Source organism: Elephas maximus, chromosome 6 (genome assembly GCF_024166365.1).
Source record: "Elephas maximus indicus isolate mEleMax1 chromosome 6, mEleMax1 primary haplotype, whole genome shotgun sequence".
NCBI lineage: Eukaryota > Metazoa > Chordata > Mammalia > Proboscidea > Elephantidae > Elephas > Elephas maximus.
In genome coordinates, this window is record NC_064824.1 from 67,869,964 (window position 1) to 67,891,373 (window position 21,410).

Below are 21,410 nucleotides of genomic sequence, written 5' to 3' on the forward strand. Positions count from 1 at the left end.
TTTCCATGATCGAAGCCTGGAATTAGCAATCAAGTAATGTCTTTTGATGATCTAAGTTTGTGAGTACCAATCAAGTAACATGTTTCCTATCCATTGTTCCCCTCTAATAAAAAGTCACTGCTGAGTTGCCATTTTGGATGACTGGGTTCCACCATGTGGAATTTAGTCTATTCCCAGCTCGAGCTGTCTCTTTTCTCTCAATATATCTCTCAGTTTTACATTAATCAGAGTATGGATGGTTATTCTTTGAGAGATAAGTGGCATGGTTGAACTTTAGCCTGAAACTAAATCTCATATGCTTTCCTTCTCCACTAAACTGTTTACCTGATGTTGAGAAGTTAAACTTTTCATTTTTCTTCTGCTTTGGCTCCAGCACACATTCTGCCAACCATGCCTAAGATTTGCCTGGTTAATGCATGTTCCCAGGTCTCTGCCCCAAAGATTCTAATTCAGTAGTCTGGCTGGGAGTGGTAGGGGTGGTGCTGCATAAACAGCATCCCAGATACTTCAATTGAGATGGTCTGATCTATGGAATTAAATGAATACCACCCAAATGAGAAAAACAGAGGCTATATATTCAGAGCTTGTGATAGCAAGGGAGTCAACCACCATCACTCGTCTTTGGCACAGGCTCAAAAGAGGCAGGAAAGCTTTACAATGGGGTGCGGGCAGGGGGGAGGGTAGAGAAGCCCTCAGGTATTCTCTGATCATAGGTTTTTGGCCTAAGAAGGTGGAGGAGACTAATGGATTGGTTCAGGGAGCATATTCAGCTTTTTCTGGTTGGTCCTGAGTTGAAAGTAGAGGATAAAAATCGGAAAGTTGGCAGTCACTGATCAAGTCCTGGCAGTTCTGGTCCAATTGTTGCAGAGGTTGTGGCTTGGCTTCCTGGACTTACGTGATTCAGACTTCAATTGTCATATATGGTCTGCCCATTGTCCATTTTTTATATTCCAGAGACCATACTGAGAAACACACTGGGCCTCTCTCTGGTGGTGGTTTCATCCTACCCTCCTTCCTCCCTAAAGGTGGTTAGATTGTAAGTCCCATAAGAGCTATGGACCATCTCTCACCACTCTCTTACCACTGCACTCGGGCATTCAGAAGGCAATCAAGAAAATCTTGCTAATGAATGAATGAGAAATGAAAATACTTGATGCTGGCTTTTGTTGAAATAACAAAGTGAACTTTCTGGTGTAGCACAGGGGCAATTTTGTACGATTGGACTGGCCATCACCACCAGGAAGAAAAGCTGGAGGCTGCACCTTCCAGCTACTCTGCTCTAAATCTAAACCTAAGTAACATGAATCCTAGCACACCAGGACTTAGCCTTGGCCCCGACTAGCCCCAGTTTTTCTCAAAGCTTCCAGGTTAACTCATGGTGTGCCAATCAGCCTCTGAGTGCTCTGCTGAGGATGGGATGGGGTTTGTGGAAAGGCTTAGGCTACTTCTGGCATTTTGAAGGCAACTTCAACCCTAGACCTTTAGTTTTGCTGCATTCTTTGCACAATTTTCCCTCTCCGCCCACCATTAGGGGCTAGGTTGGTGAGAGCTACTGAGAGGAGAAAAACGCCTCCCTCTCACGCCTGATGGTCTTAATTCATGATTTACCGTTTGGGAAAACAAGCACGAGCGTGAGAAAGCAGCACAGAGATCTAAACATTGAGTCGGAAGCTAGCGGGGCGAGCAGTCCCCTTGAGGAAGCCGTCCCACCTGCTGCTGGAGGAGAACCGCCTGGGAGGGGCCTCCGCCTCGCGCCTGCCCGTCCCGCCCCCCCCCCCCCCCCGCCCGTAGCGCGGCCCGGCGACTAGGGGTGTTCGTGCGAGTGGCCCCGCGCCCAGGACGCGTGGGGGGCTGTTCGATCGGAGGCGGGGAGCAGCCGGGGCACCAAAATAGGAGCCGCTTGTGGGCTGGAGCTGCACTAGCAGGCAGCCTCCGTCGCGCCTCTTCCAAAGATGGTCAGAGGGTCCGGAGGCGTCCCCGCCAGCCGCTAGCCCGCCGCCCAGCATCGCGTCCCGGAGCCGCCGCCGGAGGTAGGTGAGGCGCGGTCCCGCCGCCCGAGGCCAGCCGGCGGGGAGCAAGCGGGGCCGGGCGCGGTAGAACGAGGCCGCGCCGCCTCACGAGCCCGCCCGCCATCCGGCGGCGCAGGCACGGAGACAATGGCCGCGCGGGAGCCGGGCCGGACAGAGCGCGGCGTGAGGGGCCGCCCGCGGCGCCCTCCCCACACCTGTGCGGAGTCCCGGGCAGAGGGGCGCGGGCACCGGGTCCGGCGCGGAGCTCTCGAGCCGAGTCCCCGCGCTGGGCCCCGGGGCGGGGCGGTCTCCGGGCGGGAACGTGGGCCCGGGCGCGGGGCGCGCGGAAACCCCGGCTGCAGCCTCGCGGGAGGGGGCGCGGGGCTGAGGGGCTGCGGCGGTGGCGGCCGGGCCATTTTCTTTTTCTTTTCTTTCCTTGGGAAAAAAGGCACAAGATTTCCCTTCTATTCTGAGATTTCTTCTAGTCCAGTTTTATTTCGGTCATCCCTTTCTTGGCATCTCTATGTGATTTGAAAGGGAGACGGAGCTAGAGAAAAAGATTGAATTGGGGTTGCACCGAATTGCCCAAGGTCTGGCCTTGTGTGGGGGTACCCCTCGGGCACTTGATTTTGCCAAGTGTGGAATCTCTCCTCGGACTGTCAGCCAAGGGCAGATTATGGAGACCGGGTGAATGGGGATAGCGAAGCAATTATTTCTTCTCAAAAGACAACTGAAAAACCTGAGATGCCAAGCTACCCTGAATTTAAATTGATCATCATATCAATTGCAAAGCAGTGCATCCGTATTTCGCATTTTTAACTTTGAATGCTGAACTTAGTCTGCTTTTGGAGTATATCCGATGATAATCATTTGATGATTGGAATAGTTAGCGTTGATTATTGGAGGTAATGCAAAATTGAAAACACGTTTATTGTTTCATATTTATTGCAGCCATGGCTCTAAAAGGACAAGAAGATTATGTTTATCTTTTCCAGGATTCAGCACATCCAGTGGATTTTCTGGATGCATTCAGAACATTTTACTTGGATGGATTATTTACTGATATTACCCTTCAGTGTCCTTCAGGCATAATCTTTCACTGTCATCGAGCTGTTTTAGCTGCTTGCAGCAATTATTTTAAGGCAATGTTCACAGCTGACATGAAAGAAAAATTTAAAAATAAAATAAAACTCTCTGGTATCCACCATGATATTCTGGAAGGCCTTGTAAATTACGCATACACTTCCCAAATTGAAATAACTAAAAGAAATGTTCAGAGCCTGCTGGAAGCCGCAGATCAGCTACAGTTCCTTTCGGTAAAGAAGGCTTGTGAGCAGTTTTTGGTAAGGCACCTGGATATTGATAATTGTATTGGAATGCACTCTTTTGCGGAATTTCACGTGTGTCCAGAACTAGAGAAGGAATCACGAAGAATTCTATGTTCAAGGTTTAAGGAAGTGTGGCAACAAGAAGAATTCCTGGAAATCAGCCTTGAGAAGTTTCTCTTTATCTTGTCCAGAAAGAATCTCAGTGTTTGGAAAGAAGAAGCTATCATAGAGCCAGTTATTAAGTGGACTGCTCATGATGTAGAAAATCGAATTGAATGCCTGTATAATCTGTTAAGCTATATCAACATAGATATAGATCCAGTGTATTTAAAAACAGCTTTAGGCCTTCAAAGAAGCTGCCTACTAACAGAAAATAAGATACGATCTCTCATATATAACTCTTTGAATCCTGTGCATAAAGAGATTTCCCAGAGGTCCACAGCCACCATGTATATCATTGGAGGCTATTACTGGCATCCTCTGTCCGAAGTTCACATATGGGATCCTTTGACGAATGTTTGGATTCAGGGAGCAGAAATACCAGATTATACAAGGGAGAGCTATGGCGTTACATGTTTGGGACCCAACATTTATGTAACTGGGGGTTACAGGACGGATAACATAGAAGCTCTTGACACAGTGTGGATCTATAACAGTGAAAGTGATGAATGGACAGAAGGTTTGCCAATGCTCAATGCTAGGTATTACCACTGTGCAGTCACCTTGGGTGGCTGTGTTTATGCTTTAGGCGGTTACAGAAAAGGGGCTCCAGCAGAAGAGGCCGAGTTCTATGATCCGTTAAAAGAGAAATGGATTCCTATTGCAAACATGATTAAAGGTAAGTGCGGATTATGTTTATTCTGTATTTTTAGATGTTTGGGGTTAGGCTAGTGGTCTCAGTTCTCTTGCAGTACCTTTAAAAAGAATTTATCATTTTAGAATGCTATCTGTGAACTATGTGGATTACACAAATAGTGTTGCACGGAATGTCCAAGTAAAAGCAGCATAGCAGAGTCCCCAGCTTCACTGAGAGTTATGTGATTAGAATACAGTACTCAGCCTGGAAAAGAAATATCACTTGTATATTAAAAAAACGAACAAACAGTGTCATTCATTCGGCTTACTCCGTGGCCTAAGTGTTGAGCTTAGATCTTGCTTTGAGTCTTAAGAGTTTATATTTATGTCAAAGGTTAAATGAAGAGAGTAATTTGAGCTGTTTTATTAGCTCGTGTTTTAAGTATCAGTTTTTTGTTTTTGTTTGCTTGCTCTTGAAATCAAACGCTTTTAGTTTCTGCACCAGATCAGTTTCTTTTCAATATTAAACTTTTTCCATCTTAAACTGCCCTGGCTATCTGTCACTTAAGAGGACGTTAATTAAAATCTTGGAAGATTTGGTTCCTGTAGGGTGTAACAGAATACATTCTCCCGAAAGCTAGAGACAAATAACCCCTGCTTCTTGTGATTCAAGCCCTCTCTCGTAGGCATAGGATAAACAGAGAGCACAGACCCCATACCCCTCCACGTGTGGCCCACAGAGCCAGACACACTATTGGGTCTCAGTATCTGTCTAATAAACGTTATTTTCTGCTGTGTTTGGCAATATATTAGCTTGGCTCTCTTTCCCTTCCGTTGGCAAAACAAAGTTGAACTGGAGCCTTATTCATTGGTGCTGGGGAGTTGTACAAAAACAACTGGTAGTTTGTTACCAAATTTGTGTCATTTTATCCCAAATGTTTCTTCCCAGGCCTTTCTGTTTCTTTTTTAATGCTAGCAAGGGTGTGGGAATTTGACCTGGGTTGGGAATCTGACCTGGTGTGATCTTTGGAGGACAAGCAGGAAGCCTGAGAGGCAGAATGTTTTGGTGATCAGCCTCACTGGTTCTGAAGCCAAACTGCTTGAGTCCACATCCCTTCTTTCCACTTACTTGCTGGTGAGCTTGGACAAATTGCCATCTGTACCATGAGGATTAACAACATCATCACCTAAAAAAAAACCAAACCCATTGCCATGAAGTCAATTCCAATTCCATGTATGACAGAGTAGAACTGCCCCATAAAGTTTTCTTGGCTGTAATCTTTATGAAAGCAGATCGCCAGGCCTTTTTTCCATGGCACCACTCGGTGGGTTCAAACTGCCAACCTTTAGGGTCCTAGCGCAGTGCAAACCGTTTATGCCACCCAGGTTCAGGGTTATAAAGAGGATTAAGTGAATTTATGCATATGAAGTGCAGCAAACAGTGTCTGGCATGGTAAATGTTAGGCATTAATCATTATAGAAGAACGTGTCAGTTTTGATAGGGCTGTGACTAACATCTTTCCTAATTGTCATAGCCACATACACATAACACATCAACAGGTTCAGCAATAGTTGGTAGAGTGGGAGAAGGTAGCTTAAAGCCCTTTGCTATTGCAGCTGGGTTCTTGGCTCTGTCCGAGCTTGACCCCCCACTTACCTGCTCCGGGTCCCCTCCCCAGGGTAATTCAGAATGTCCTGTCTGACTTCTCTCCTACAAAAGAAACAAGGAAAGTTCAAATATTTTGACAGTTATTGGAAATCTCAGTGCATTTCTGCTTCTGTTTCTTAATAACAATTTTAATATTTTTGTATTTTACGGTATATTGCTTTTAGGATAAAAGTATATTAGTTTTCTGAATTAAAAAAAAATCATTTTAGAATAATGCTTGCTGGAAAAAAAATGTTGCGATGGTATATTGGTGCTGAAAGAAAGCCATATGTGCTCTTGGCTTAGCCTTGAGTGGAATGGGAGAATCTCAGAACCCAAAGTCTCCCCTACCTACCAGCTGGGTCTGATATTCTAGAGTTTTTTACTTGCAACTTGAAGCTTTGATTCTTGTTTAAATCCATTCACCCCAGAGAGGAGTAACACTTTGTTAGTCACGTACAGTTTTGATTGGTACTGGTTCTGGTGGGTGAACTGATGTGCTAAATTTTTAGTTTTCCATTTTCCTATAGAATGGATATCATTTTTCTCAACTTAATTTCTCTTGTAGTCGTGGAAACAAACCACCAGCCTTCTGTGGTAATGGGAGCTTAAATTGGGTAGAGTCAAATTTATTTTCTTTTTTGTTTAAGGATATACAAAGAAGAAATAAATACTTGGCTGTTTAGGTTCTTCTAAGACTCCACCCACCCTCTCCAGTCATAACTTCCCTGCTTGTAAACCTACTTTTATTTTGGAGTAGAAATGAACAAGGAGAGTAAACTACACCCAACACATAGCAATGCTAAGTAAAAGTTGGTTGAAAGACTAAACTGACACTTTCAACTAAAATGGGCCTCATCATCTTGCTTCCTCTTCTCTTCTTCCCCGGCTGACCCCATTTCCTCCTCCTTTTCCGTGTGCCCAGTGTTTCCCAGCTTGATTTCAGAATCAGTCATATCTGTCTCTAATTCGGTCAGTCATCAAGACCTGTCTGCTTTACCAAGTGCTCACTCGTCTATACGAAGAAGTTTGGAAGACAGCTACCTGTCCAACCAACTGGAAGAGATCCATATTTGTGCCTGCTCCCACAAAAGGTGATCCAACCAAATGCAGAAATTATCGAACAGTATCATTAATATTTCAGGCAAGTAAAATTTTGCTGAAGATCATTCAAAAGAGGCTGCAGTAGTCTATCAACAGGGAACTGCCAGAAATTCAAGCTGGATTCAGAAGAGGATGCAGAACCAGGGATGTCACTGCTGATGTCAGATGGATCCTGGCTAAAAGCAGAGAATACCAGAAAGGTGTTTACCTGTGTTCTATTGACTATGCTAAGGCATTCGACTGGGTGGATCATAACAAATCATAATAAATTCCCATTGCGAAGAATGGGAATTTCAGAACACTAAATTGTGCCCCTGAGGAACCTGTACATAGATCAAGAGGCAGTTGTTCGAACAGAACAAGGGAATACTGCGTAAAGTCAGGAAAAGTGTGTGTCAGGGTTGTATCCTTTCACCATACCTATTCAGTCTGAGTAAATAATTCAAGAAGCTGAAATCTATGAAGAAGAATGGGGCTTCAAGACTGGAGGAGGACTCACTAACTACCTGGATTATGCTGATGACACAGATTTGTTTCCTAATGAAGATCAAAGACTTTATAGTCTGCAGTATGGATTACACCACAACATAAAGAAAATAAAAATCTTCACAACTATACTAATAAGCAGTATCATGATAAACAGAGAAAAGGTTGAAGTCATCAAGGATTTCATTTTCCTTAGATCCACAATCAACACCCATGAAAGAAGCAGTCAAGAAATTAAAAGACGCATTGCATTGGGCAAATCTGCTGCAAAACATCTCTTTAAAACGTTGAAAGGCAAAGATGTCACCTTGAAAACTAAGGTGCACCTGACCCAAGCCATGGTGTTTTCAGTTGCCTCATATGCATGCGAAAGCTGGACAATGAATAAGGAAGACTGAAGAAGAATTGACGCCTTTCAATTGTGCTGTTGGCAAAGAATGTTGAATATGCCATGGACTGCCATGAATGAACAAATGTGTCTTGGAAAAAGTGCAACCAAATTGCTCCTTAGAAGCAAGGATGGCAACAGTACATCTCACATCCTTTGGACATGTTGTCAGGAGGGATCAGTCCCTGGAGAAGGACATCGTGCTTGGTAAAGTAGAGGGTCATCGAAAAAGAGGAAGACCCTCAACGAGATAGATTGACACAGTGGCTGCAACAATGGGCTCAAGCATAACAATGATTATGAGGATGGTGCAGGACTGGGCAGTATTTCATTCTGTTATTCATGGAGTAGGTATGAGTCAGAACCAACTTGACGGTACCTAACAACAACAACTTGCCTCTGTGTTCTTCCTTCTGTTTCCAGGACCCCCTTTTAACTCAGATAGATAGATAGGTAGATACGTAAACTACCATTGAGTTGATTCTGACTCATGTCGACCTTGTGTACAACAGAATGAAACGTTGCGTGATCCTGCATCATCGTCAAGATAGCTGGCATGTTAGAGTCCAGCGTTGTGGCTGTTGTGCCAATCCATCTCACCAAGGTTTACCTCCCTCTCATGGATTGAATTGTGTCCTCCCAAAATATCTGTCAACTTGGCTAGGTCATGATTCCCAGTATTGTATGATTGTCTACCATTTTGTCATCTGATGCGCTTTCCCTATGTGTTATAAATCCTATTCCTATGATGTTAATGAGGTGGATTAGTGGCAGTTATACTGATGAGATCTACAAGATAGTGTCTTAAACCAATCTCTTTTGAGATAAAAAAGAGAGAAGCAAGCAAAGAGACATGGAGACCTCATACCACCAAGAAAGCAGTGCCGGCAGCAGAACTGTGGTTCCTGTGTGGAGAAGCTCCTAGACCAGGGGAAGATTAATGACAAGGACCTTCCTCCAGAGCTGACAGTGAGAGAAAGCCTTCACCTGGAGTGTGCACCCTGAATTCAGACTTCTGTCCTACTAGACTGTGAGAGAATAAACTTGTGTTTTTTAAAGCCATCTACTTGTGGTATTTCTGTTACAGCAGCACTAGATAACTAAGACAGTACCTCTTGCTCTTTAACTTCAGCAAACATGTTATCCTCCTCCAGCGATTGATCTCTCTTGATGACTTGTCCAAAGCAAGCCAGTTGGACAGGGTTCTGTTGTGATCCATAAGGTTTTCATTGGCTAATTTTTGAAAGTAGATTTGCCACATCTAGCTTCCTAGTCTGTCGTAGTCTAGAAGCTCTGCTGAAACCTATCCACTGTGGGTGACCCTGCTCGCATTTGAAATACCAGTGGCATAGCTTCTAGTACCATAGGAGCACCCAAGCCACTACAGTAGGACAAACTGATGGACAAATATGGCCTTCTAACTTAGGTCCTTGATACTCACCTGGGCAGTACCTAGCGCTTTTCTGCCTGTGTCTTTTCATCTTTTCAGTCCCACTCTTTTTTCTAAAAACCTTAACATGCCTGCTGAGGTAAGTCCAAATTACTGAGTTGGGCATCAGGATCCTGTACTGTGTGGCTTCAAGTTGTCATTCCAGCTTTAATTCCTACACATGTCCACCGCATGTGCCACCTGCTGTGGTCAAGCTTGACATTTGTCCAGTGAGCCTTTGTGCTTGCCTTTTCCTCTGTCACTGCCAACTGCCAGAGTCACCTCTACCTGCCAGAGTCCTAGCTACCAAGGACAGGTCAAATCCTGCCACTTCCGTTAAGCCTACCATGATTTCCTCGGTCAAAAGCAATGCCTCTGTGCGCTGAACACTCACAGCAATTCATTTGTCCATTTTTCACGGTACTTATTCCATTCCGTACTTTATGTTCTAATTATCTGTGTCTGTCTCACTCTCTTAAAAGAGCATAGACTCTTTGAACACAAGGAGTCTTTTTTTTCCTTATATCCCTCATAGCACCAAGCCTAAAGTCTTGCATCTCCTGTCCATAATAACAAAAACGATAATAAATGCAGCTCAGGATTTGCTGCAAGAAATAAAGAATGCAATAAAAATATTAAAAAAAAAAAAGATAAATCTAAAGGTGTGATTTTAATTAACACACAGGCGTGGGAAATGCTACTGCCTGTGTCTTACATGAAGTTATCTACGTCATTGGCGGCCACTGCGGCTACAGAGGAAGCTGTACCTATGACAAGGTTCAGAGCTACAATTCAGATATCAATGAATGGAGCCTCATCACCGCCAGTCCACATCCAGGTAACAAAATGTTTCAAAAAGTACTTCCTGTGGTACAACTTATCAGCATAAGGGATAGCTGGAAATAGAAAATATTAAGTTTATGAATACACGTGGGTTTAACTAAATGGCTTAAAGTATTCATATATCCATCTGATTAGATCATGTCCACAAATATTTTCGTTGATATCTTTACATGACACATATTTTAAGTCTGTATGGTTAACAGTAGTTTTTCTTATTTTCACGTAGGTTCATTTTATTTCCTATTCCTTTGTTATATGCTTTCTTTCATTTATTGCATGCGTTATATGAAACACCAATTTTTATAGACAGTTAAAAAGCACTAGTCAGCCTCTCAAATAGAAGGGACACCCACTGATTGAAGTTCGGCAGGAGATCGTTTCCTCCTTGTTGCACATTCTTTCTTGGCTTCAACAACTGTTAAGCACTCACTGCTGTGATGTGCAGAACCCGATGTTGACCTTGCCTAACAGCCGTAAAGAGGACATGTTGTCTGCCCAAAGGAGTGGTCTGCCTTCGGTGATTTCTTTTGTTCTTTGATGTGTCTCCTTGTGAGCAGTTCAGGAGAAAGTATAAGCTGTAGCCTGTTATAGTTATGCCATGTGTTTAAATTTATTTTTGTTAAGAAAGATTCATATCACCATATTAGTTGGAATCATTTTCCATGTAGCATCAGCTTCTGTGTGGGTTAAAAAAAACAAACAAACCCAAAAGACCAAAACCTGTTCCCATCAAGTCGATTCTGACTCATAGTGACCCTAATAGGACAGGGTAGAACTGCTCAGTAGGGTTTCCAAGACTGTAAATCTTTATGGAAGCAGACTTCCCCATCTTTCTCCCGTGGAGCAGCTGGTGGGTTCGAACCACTGACCTTTCAGTTAGCAGCCGAATGCTTAACCACTGTGCCATCAGGGCTCCTTTCTGTGTGGGTTACTGGAAGGTACAATTGAAGCTCACAAGCCGAACCATCTGTAAGTAATAACAGTAACCTTTTGAGCTCTTAAAATATGTGAGGCGGCACTAGCTAAGTACTTAGCGTGTAGTATTACTTTCAATCCTTACTACAACCCTAAGAGTGGGTGTTGTTTACCACTGTTTTACACATTCAGAAATGGAGGCTGAGAAAGGATAAATAACGTACTCAAGGTGGTTGTTGTTGGGTGCCGTCAAGTTGGTTCCAACTCGTAGCGACCCTATGCACAACAGGATGAAACACTGCCCGGTCCTGAGCCATCCTCAGAATTGTTATGCTTGAGCTCATTGTTACAGCCGCTGTGTCAGTCCACCTCGTTGAGGGTCGTCTTCTTTTCCAGTGACCCTGTACTCTGCCAAGCATGATGTCCTTCTCCAGGGACTGATCCCTCCTGACAACATGTCCAAAGTATGTGAGACGCAGTCTCGCCATCCTTGCTTCTAAGGAACATTCTGGTTGTACTTCTTCCAAGACACATTTGTTTGTCCTTTTGGCAGTCCATGGTATATTCAATATTCTTCGCCAACACCACAATTCAAAGGCATCAATTCTTCTTCAGTCTTCCTTATTCATTGTCCAGCTTTCATATGCATATGATGCGATTGAAAATACCATGGCTTGGGTCAGGTGCACCTTAGTCTTCAAGGTGATATCTTTGCTCTTCAACACTTTAAAGAGGTCCTTTGCAGCAGATTTACCCAATGTGTCTTTTGATTTCTTGACTGCTGCTTCCGTGGTGTTGATCATGGATCCAAGTAAAATGAAATCCTTGACAACTTCAGTCTTTTTCTCTGTTTATCATTATGTAGCTCATTGGTCCAGTTTTGAGGATTTTTGCTTTCTTTATGTTGAGGTGCAATCTTACTGAAGGCTGTGGTCTTTGATCTTCATTGTAAGTGCTTCAAGTCCTCTTCACTTTCAGCAAGTAAGGTTGTGTCATCTGCATAACACAGGTTGTTAATAAGTCTTCCTCCAATCCTGATGCTCCGTTCTTCTTCATATAGTCCAGCTTCTCGTATTATTTGCTCAGCATACAGATTGAATAGGTATGGTGAAAGAATACAACCCTGGCGCACACCTTTCCTGGTTTTAAACCAATCAGTATCCCCTCGTTCTGTCCGAACAACTGCCTCTTGATCTACTTAAAGGTTCCTCATGAGCACAATTAAGTGTTCTGGAATTCCCATTCTTTGCAACGTTATTTGTAATTTGTTATGATCCACACAGCTGAATGCCTTTGCGTAGTCAATAAGACACAGGTAAACATCCTTCTGGCATTCTCTGCTTTCAGCCAGGATCCATCTGACATCAGCAACAATATCCCTCCTTCCATGCCCTTTTCTGAAACTGGCCTGAATTTCTGGCAGTTCCCTGTCGATATACTGCTGCAGCCATTTTTGAATGATCTTCAGCAAAATTTTGCTTGCATGTGATGTTAATGATATTATTCTATAATTTCCACATTCAGTTGGATCACCTTTCTTGGGAATAGGCATAAATATGGATCTCTTCCAGTCAGTTGTCCAGGAAGCTGCCTTCCATATTTTTTGGCAGAGGCAAGTGATCACCTCCAGTGCTGCATCTGTTTGTTGAAACATCTCAATTGATATTCCATCAATTCCTGGAGCCTTGTTTTTTGCCAATGCCTTCAGAGCAGCTTGGTCTTCTTCCTTCATTACCATCGGTTCCTGATCATATGTCACCTCTTGAAATGGTTGAACATGGACTAATTCTTTTTGGTATAATGACTCTGTGTATTCCTTCCATCTTCTTTTGATACTTCCTGAGTCGTTTAATATTTTCCCCATAGAATCCTTTACTGTTGCAACTTGTGGCTTGAATTTTTTCTTCAGTTCTTTCACCTTGAAAACAGTAGAAACAGAATTCAAATTCAGGCAGCCTGATTTATGCTTTAGTCTTAGCTGTGTGCCTCCTTAAGTGAGCATTAGCGTTGTCCTGGCTCTCCTGCTTTTAACCAGTGCAGCTACTTCGACACCACGCAGCATAGATCTCAGATCAGTGTTCAGGTAGAGCACACCTAAACTTGGTGTTGCATGTTCATGTGCCACAGGCTTTGGTATAGGAGGAGACTTCAGCCATGGGCTTTCCTGGCTCTGAAGACATCTTGGAATGAGTAGACTTTTTTCTGCCTCCTAAGAGCCAAGATGTGTTACACCCCCCACCATTTCTGTCATGACCAGTGGGAAGTAATAATAACAGCTCATGTCGTTTATCGAGTTCTTGTTATGTGTTAGATACTATTCCAGTGATTTTACATGTCTTAATTTTCTTAAACCTTACAATAATCCTATGAGCTAGGTACAGTTAGTAAGTCATTTTACAGGCCACTGAGGTACAGATTGATTAAATAAATTATCCAAGGTCAGGCAGCTAGTGCTTGTTAGAAGTGAGATTCAAACCAGGCAGCCTGGCTCAGAGCCCATGGCCTTAACAGCTACACTATTTTTATCTCACTGGAGCCTCATATTAACTAACCTTCTGAGGTAGACATTACTCTGCCTATTTTGTAGATAGACTTTTCTTTACAAAGGAAATTCAATATATGAAAAGTCTGATTGAAAAATTAGAGGGCAGTTCGTTACATTTTAAATTTAACATATTTCATAAAGTGGCTCCTTTAAAAAAACAGTTGCTCCGTAATATATTTTAAGTTGCATGTAGCTTGTTAGCTACTTGAAAGAGAGTCTAAAGGGCAGTGAATCTTAAGGTAGAGTACTAAAAGCTATGGCAAATTGAAAAATAAATTAGAAATAAATATTACAGTATAAATCAATGGGAATATGGAACTCCATTTATAAAATTTTGATTTACATTGAACTTTTTCCTGATGTGGAGCCCTGGTGGTGCAGTAGTTGAGCAATCGGCTACTAACCAAAAGGTTGGCAGTTCGAATCCATCAACCGCTCCTTGGAAATCCTATGGGGCAGCTCTGTTCTGTCCTGTAGGGTTGCTATGAGTTGGAATCAACTTGACGGCAATGGATTTTTTTTTTTTTTCCCCTGATGGGATGTAAAATACAGAGATATCAAATTAGTACCCTACATGGGTATGTTCTGTTTGGCTCCCACAGTGTTGAAAATATTTTTTAATTGGCTTGTTACCAATATTTTAAAATCCGGAGGTTCAAAACAAAAAATCATGATTTCTGGCCTTTAGAAAGAGTGGAAGATCTGGCAACCTTGGACGTATATTCCTTCCTGGCAGCAATCCACTAAGGCCAAGTAGTGGCTGTTCCCTTAAGTTGAGCCTTGTATGTTCCAATGCACCACAGTCTCTCCCTGTTCTCATTGTATCCCAGACCTAGAGGGCATGTGCTGCTGTTGTTCTTACCGCTGTCTTGTTTCACTCATCTCTGCCATCTCCTTAGCCCTTGAGGGCATTTGGAACTGCATCTCTGAATTATAGCAAGGTATGTTTTTTATGCACTTAAAAGCACCTCTTGAGGAATGTAAATGTCAATTTTGAGTTATCTTTTGGCTGTATAGCTTAGACTATGAGGAAATGACTATTACTATTTATTGTTTTTTTAAACTATGTTTTGTGCGTTCTCGGTGAAGGTTTACACAGCAGTTCAGGTTCCCATTCAACAATTTCTGCATAAGTTGTTTAGTGACATTGGCTACATTTGTCACAATGTGCAGACAGTCTCGTTATTTCCGTTCTGGTGGTTCCATTTCCATTAATCTCATTGTCCTGCCCCCTTACATTCTCATCTTTGTTTTAAAGTAATTGTTGACCATTTGGTCTCATATAGGTGATTTTTTAAACCTATTATTATTTTTTGAACCTTTTGTTGTTTAGCTACAAGGTGACCTCAGGGGTTAGTTTCTGTCTAGAGTTTGAAGAGTATCTCTGGCTGGTAATCTTAGGGAGTCCTATAGTCTCAACCAGTCTAGTAGGTCTGCTTTGTTTGTTTGTTTGTTTTTTAAGGAATTTGAGGTTCTGTTTCACATTTTTCTACCGTCCTATCAGGGCCCATCTAGTGTGGCCCTGATTAGAATGAGCGGTAGTGATACCATCTAGTTCTTAAGTCTAGTATTACTTTTAAAAAGAAATAGTAATCTCTTTAAGGGAGGCAGGTTTGTATAGTTGAAAATATGACACTGTATAATCCCATTACATTCAAGGTAGCATTTATTGAGATCCTCCATTGGAAAAGATACAATTCTAGTTATGGAAGACACATACGTGATTAAGAGCTAGTTTCTACTGCCACAGGAACTCAAAATCTAGTAGCAAATATATGTTCATAATGGGAGTGCAAGACAATCTTCGGTAAGTTCTACACAAACAAGTGCTACTGAAATTCAGGATAGAGAGCTTGAGTCTAATTAAGGGGAATCTGGCAGTCTTGCAAAGTCCCTGGATTGTACAAATGTTTTGCACTTGACTACTAATCTAAGGCTGGCGGTTCAAACCCACCCAGTGGTGCCACAGAAGAAAGGCCTGACGATCTGCTTCCATAAAGATTACAGCCAGGAAAGCCCTGTGGAGTATACTTTATAACACATGTTGTCATCATGAGTCAGAATCGACCTGATGGCAACAGGTTTGGTTTTGGTTTTTGGCAGTCTTTCGAGGCTTTTGGGAGTAGGTAGGTTATGGTCTGGGCCTTAAAGAATGGCTACAATAAGAAAGGTAGCTTTTGAGGAAGGGTTTTTCAGTGAAGGAAGAATTCACTGAGAAGGTATTCCAGTACCTGGGAGTAGATGTATATGAACGGAAAGTAAGAGGATAGAATGGGAGATAGGTGAGTTCAGTTGGGGAGCTTTGAAAATACAGTCTAGAGAATTTAGTAAAAATGGAGAACCATAAAATATTTCAGAGTAGGAGAATCATGTGTGATTGGCTGTAGTTTTAAGAAGAAAACGCCTTTTAGAGTGGACTGGAAGAAAAACAGAGGGCAGGGAGATCTCCTAAGACTGGTAATGAACCAGGTAAGAAATGCTAAAAGCCTGGAGAAGCAGTAGGAGTAGACAAGAGAGGCAGATGTGAAGAATGTTATAGATTCAGCAGCTGGTTGCCACCTTAGCTGATTGGATATAGGGATGGGGTGAGAAAGGAATTGAAATTCACTCCAGGGTCACTGACAGGTTGACTAGGAGGATGGGGAGCATGGAAGGAGGAGCCGATGGAGAGAGAGAAGTGGAGAGGTGAGTAGTTTAGTAGTTAAATGTGAAGGACTCAGAAGAGCTGTCCAGCAAGCAATGGAGAATATGGGTCTGCAGTCTAGGAGGAAGAATGTGGCTAAATATAGAGCTCTGGGAGTTACTTGCTTGGAGATGATGGTTCTGGGTACGGGGATGGATGAGATGCCTTGGGAGGGTGGGACGAACAAGGGCTGTGGGCAAAATCTTGGGAAACAGCCTCAGTTCAGGGAGTAGCTGAGGGAGAAGAGTGAAGAACAGGGAAGAAGTAGTAAGTGATAAAGGAGAAAAACCTGTAGAGAACAGTGTTAAGTCAGGAGAGTGTATAGTCCGGTGTCAAGTCTTGGCTCTGCTGTTGATTTACTTGCCTAACTTTAGGCTCTTGGCCTTAACTTTCCAGTAGAATAAGGAAGTTAGACTAGATAAACTTTACAGGTCCTTTCAATGAGAGAAATCTTAGGAAAAATTTTTTTTATTTCAATGGATATTGAATACTGAACAACATTGTAGTTGCCTCTGAATTCCTGTATTGCTCTGTTCATATCATTTGTGTAACTGAATACAGACTGCTGTGTATTTATTTATATTTAATATTTGTATGTAAAAACTCTGAACAGTGACAAATGGTGTCATTCCCAAGCTTCATTGGAAATTTTTTTGTTCATTTGTTCATTCATTTATTCGTACAACAGATGTTTGCTGAACATTTCCTGTGTATTATGTACGGTGCTAGGAGCTCAACAAACAAGACACAGTCTCTTAGCCTCAGTGGCTTAGTGAAATTGACCAAAAAGAGAAAAAGGCAGTTTCAGCTGAGGAAGAAAAAATTCTCCTCAACAAAACAGAGCATTGTGTCATCTTTGGGTAATGGGGGAAAATGATTAGGAATCACTTTATTTTAATCATTTTTACTGCAATATGTCTTTTAGCATAAGATTCACAAATTGAAGATTGTTTATAAACTTTGAAAAATTTAAGAAGAGCATAGTAATCTCATTGTTGAATAACTTATACCAACTGATAAAAATCTGAACCATTATTAAATTTCACAATAAGCATTTGAGGAAATGATTCATTTATATAAATCGTTTTTTGCAAGTACTTAAAACAACTAAACCCTATAAAAATTCTACATGTATATAACTGGAAATTAACAAATGGGTTTTTCAGTAATAAAAGAATTCCTGTTTTCTTGGATATCAGAAACTTGACAATGATAGTACATACAATCGAAGTGAAAATACTTCTCTTCTGAGACTTTTGTTTAGTTTTCAAAACCTAGATAGCAAGAACTTTACTGATAGTAAGTTATCTACCATTCTTAAGTAGAAACCGCATTTTTGATCTTACATTCTCTTTCTAAAGAGGGGGTTTATATGCTTTTCTTTCACACAGTAGCGTAGACACATGTTGGTGCACAGAGGGTACAAGGTACAGTTCATTCCTGGATTCAGCACTTACCGAGCCGGTACATTGTGCCAGGTACTTGCCATTCACCTACTGGGAATAGAGCAGTGGGCAGGACACAGTTCCTGCACTGCTAGAAGGGGGAGAGAGAGACAAGAAACAAACATATCAGACCATGAGGAGTGCCATGGAGAGAATAAAAATGGTGATGTGATTGATAGAGATACCTGACTGGACACTTGAGGTTGGACAAGGCCCTTTGACGGGCGATGATAAGATGAGACCTGAATAATAAGGAGGCAGCCACGCGCAGACCTACGGAAAGAAGAGACTCCCAGGCGGAAGAAACAGCTCAGTGATGGCCAGCTAAATCTTTATTCACTGTAATGCAAGTGCCACTGATAAATCCTCCTCTTCCTTCAGGCCTGCAGCGCAAAGTATTTGAGTGTAGTTTTGTGGCTGATATTCCCAGAGAAGTAAACTAGCAGGCTTGTAGTAATGTTAGAAGTGGGGATACAGAAGGAACAAGACTGGCACTGGTGAGGCAAGTGAGACGCCTGAGGCACAAAATTTAAGGAGTCATTCCGAGGGTGAAGGCCTCCTTACATTTTGTACCCTAGGTGCCTCACTTGCCCCACCTTAGTCACAGCCCTGGAAAGATGAGAGAGAGGAAGTGAAGTTGTAAAAGGTCCTGGCAGCTTTGAAGAGCCAGGAGTTTTGGATGTGAAGGAGAGGAAGGAAGTGAGAAAAACTGCAACAGCCTAAGCGCTGACCGCTAGAGGCAGACTACCTGCCCTAGCACCCTGACCTTAGACATCAGCCCTCTGTCTCTGGGCACCAGTGATAGTTTCTTAGGGTAGTAGACTCTAGGTCAGTGCTCATCTGGTTGGTTGTATGTTTCTCTGACTTCTTGTGTCCTTTAGTGGACCATTAGTGTGAGAGAGACCAGCCAAGGTAATCCTGTGTGGCACCTGTGGCAGCACACACCACCGATTACCTGCAGCTGGTTACAGGGATAGTGTGCTAAGACCCGAAGGAACCTACACCTGTTACCTGGTACATCTCTCTGTAAGAAGAACCCTACTAGTTCCGTCTTTCTCAGATATATGCTGAGTCAAAAGGCATTTGTGTGAGAGAATTCCCAGGAGGGTGGGTGATCTGAGGATGAGTTCCTCTCTGGCATTGTGCACAGCCAGCATAAGGATGACCTCAGGGGTAACAGCAGCACGGCCGGAGCAGGCTGTGATCTAAATCAGGTGATGGCGAATGGATTTTAAGCCGCGACATTGCAGTAGTGTGTGCCAGAATCAGCATGCTACCAGTACTCTGTTTTTGCATGCTCAGTTGTAGAGGAGTATTACATCACCTTGCCATAGTATTTCTCTTGTTTTTTATCCTAATAAAAATTTGCTCTTTTTTTCTTTTTTTTTTAAGAATATGGATTGTGTTCAGTTCCATTTGAAAATAAGCTCTATCTAGTTGGCGGACAAACTACAATCACGGAGTGCTATGACCCTGAACAAAACGAGTGGAGAGAAATAGCTCCCATGATGGAAAGGAGGATGGAGTGTGGTGCCGTCATCATGAATGGATGTATTTATGTCACTGGAGGATATTCCTACTCAAAGGGAACGTATCTTCAGAGCATTGAGAAATACGATCCAGATCTTAATAAGTGGGAAATAGTGGGTAATCTTCCAAGTGCTATGCGGTCCCATGGCTGTGTTTGTGTATATAATGTTTGATCAAATCCACAGAAGTGACCGGGTAATTGCTGTTTTGTAGTATAGTAAAAAAGGGTTTTGAAGTCCCTAACTTGTTATTGTGGCCTGGCATATAGTAAGGAATTGGTAAATTTTAATTTGTAACTCTTACTATAACCCCAAACCCAGTCATGAATGGTTAAGAAAAGTCTTACGTATATGCAGGTTAAACAGTGGGGTTATTAACCCTAGAATCTCTTCTTTTTAAAGCCAATATGGGATATTAGACACTTGATAAAAGGTGAAATACCTGTGTGGTGAATCTTTTCCTCCTGATAGCAGCAACACTGGGTGTAAGTCATAATCAGTCTGTGGACCGAAATGTCTCTTTATGGCCCTGTAAAGTAATAGTGTATATCAAAGTTCTGTTTAGCTAGCAGGAATTTGAAATTTAAAGAGGAAATCTTTTCTACCTCTACAAAATCAACACATAAAAACACACACACATTTTTTTAAAAAAACACACACACCTTTAGAATTATTTAGCATGTGGACTGACTGGTTTATTTTTCTTTGTAGTGTATGTAATTTATTGTTACTTTTCTTTATTTACTGACCACCAGAGATTTAGAAAATGCTGTGCAAAACTGTGTTACTGTGTGAGTTTACAAACTAAATTTAAAAGAATGGCAAATCTGAAAAATTGCAGAGCAAATAGTCAACACTTGCTGGTGTTAATGGGTGTGTTTAATTTTCAGCTGTGATATAAATTGTTGGTTTAGGTATCTTTAGTTTAAGCATGTTATAAATGTCTTTATTCTTAATTGTAGATAAATGTTTACATATAAAATTGAGTTTAGAGCTAGAAAATATGTAGAACAATTATGATATAGTAGAAAGTACATTGACGAGAGCCAAGAAATTTGAGTTCAGTTCCCAGCTCTGCCACTAACTATGTTTGTGACTTGGGTCAAGTCACTTAACCTCTGTTTTAGAGCTTCCTAATCCACGCGAACTGGCACTGTGGATCATAGATGCTCCCAGATACGGATTCCTTCAGCCCTTGGAATGCCTGGAGGGGACCTGGGTAGCTGGAACCTCTGGGCTAGAAACACCTTTGTCCATTTACCCCGGCGTGTCTGCCATATCACATTTCATGTGTGCCCCAACAGTGCTTAAGTTAACTCATCTAAACTTTTAGTAATCTCTGAGACCATCTATTCTAAACCCTTCGTTGTTTAAAAAGAGACCATAATTATATTTAACTTTAAAGACTGAGGTTTAAAACTACATAACACTTCTGTTTGTTTGTTTGTTTTTAATTTTGGAAAGGAACTGTTGAATGCACTCATTTCAGATATTATTTTAAATAGGTACAACCCTTTGGGAATGCAGTATGGTACTGGATAGCAAGAGCCATAAAAATGACCATGTCCTCTGCCCCATTAATTCTACTCCTAGATTTTTAACCTAAAGGACTAATTCAAAGGAAGAAAAGGTAAATGCATGAAGATGTTTATGTCTCTATTACTTGTGATAGCAAAAATTGGAAATAACCTATATGTCAAGGAAGAAAGTAGGCTAACAAGAACAGTGAAGTGTTATACAGCCATTAAAGTAATTATCTGGAAGACTGTAGAAACATAGATGTGTCTATGATGATGGTAAGTAAAATAAGCACAATACAATAAAGTGTTCACACTATTGTGACTTTGTGAAATCTTTATGCATGTGGTTATATGCAAAACTGAAATTCACTGTGGTAAAATGGGATAAGGAATGATTTTTAATTTATTTGTTTTCTTTAATATTTGTGTTTTCAATAAAAGTAAATAAATCTTTGTATACATGGTAAAACTTTTATTTGGGGCCAACTGAGATGAAAGACAGTCTAAATTAGTGAAACAACTGAATTACAGATTTTTTCAAATATATTTTATTGCTGTCAAGAACATTTAGCAGTTAATGCTGGATCAATAATACATTGCCCAGTAGTGCTTTGGGAAATCTCCTTTGTGGAACAGATGAAACTGTAATCACCCTCATCTCCTTTTGGCCTATCTACCAAACCAACCAAACCAAACCCAGTGCCGTCAAGTTGATTGCGACTCATAGCGACCCTATAAGACAG

The 21,410-nt window shown here is 41.8% G+C and overlaps 1 protein-coding gene across 1 annotated transcript; it reads left to right on the plus strand.

Annotated features, from left to right (window-relative positions):
- Window positions 1-1,797: 1,797 nt before the first annotated feature.
- On the plus strand, window positions 1,798-21,051 carry KLHL23 (kelch like family member 23). The gene is made up of 4 exons (XM_049887390.1): window positions 1,798-2,030; window positions 2,961-4,175; window positions 9,873-10,025; window positions 19,011-21,051. The coding sequence occupies exons 2-4, from the start codon at window positions 2,963-2,965 to the stop codon at window positions 19,319-19,321; spliced, it is 1,677 nt and encodes a 558-aa protein (XP_049743347.1). The 5' UTR covers window positions 1,798-2,030; window positions 2,961-2,962; the 3' UTR covers window positions 19,322-21,051.
- Window positions 21,052-21,410: the final 359 nt, after the last annotated feature.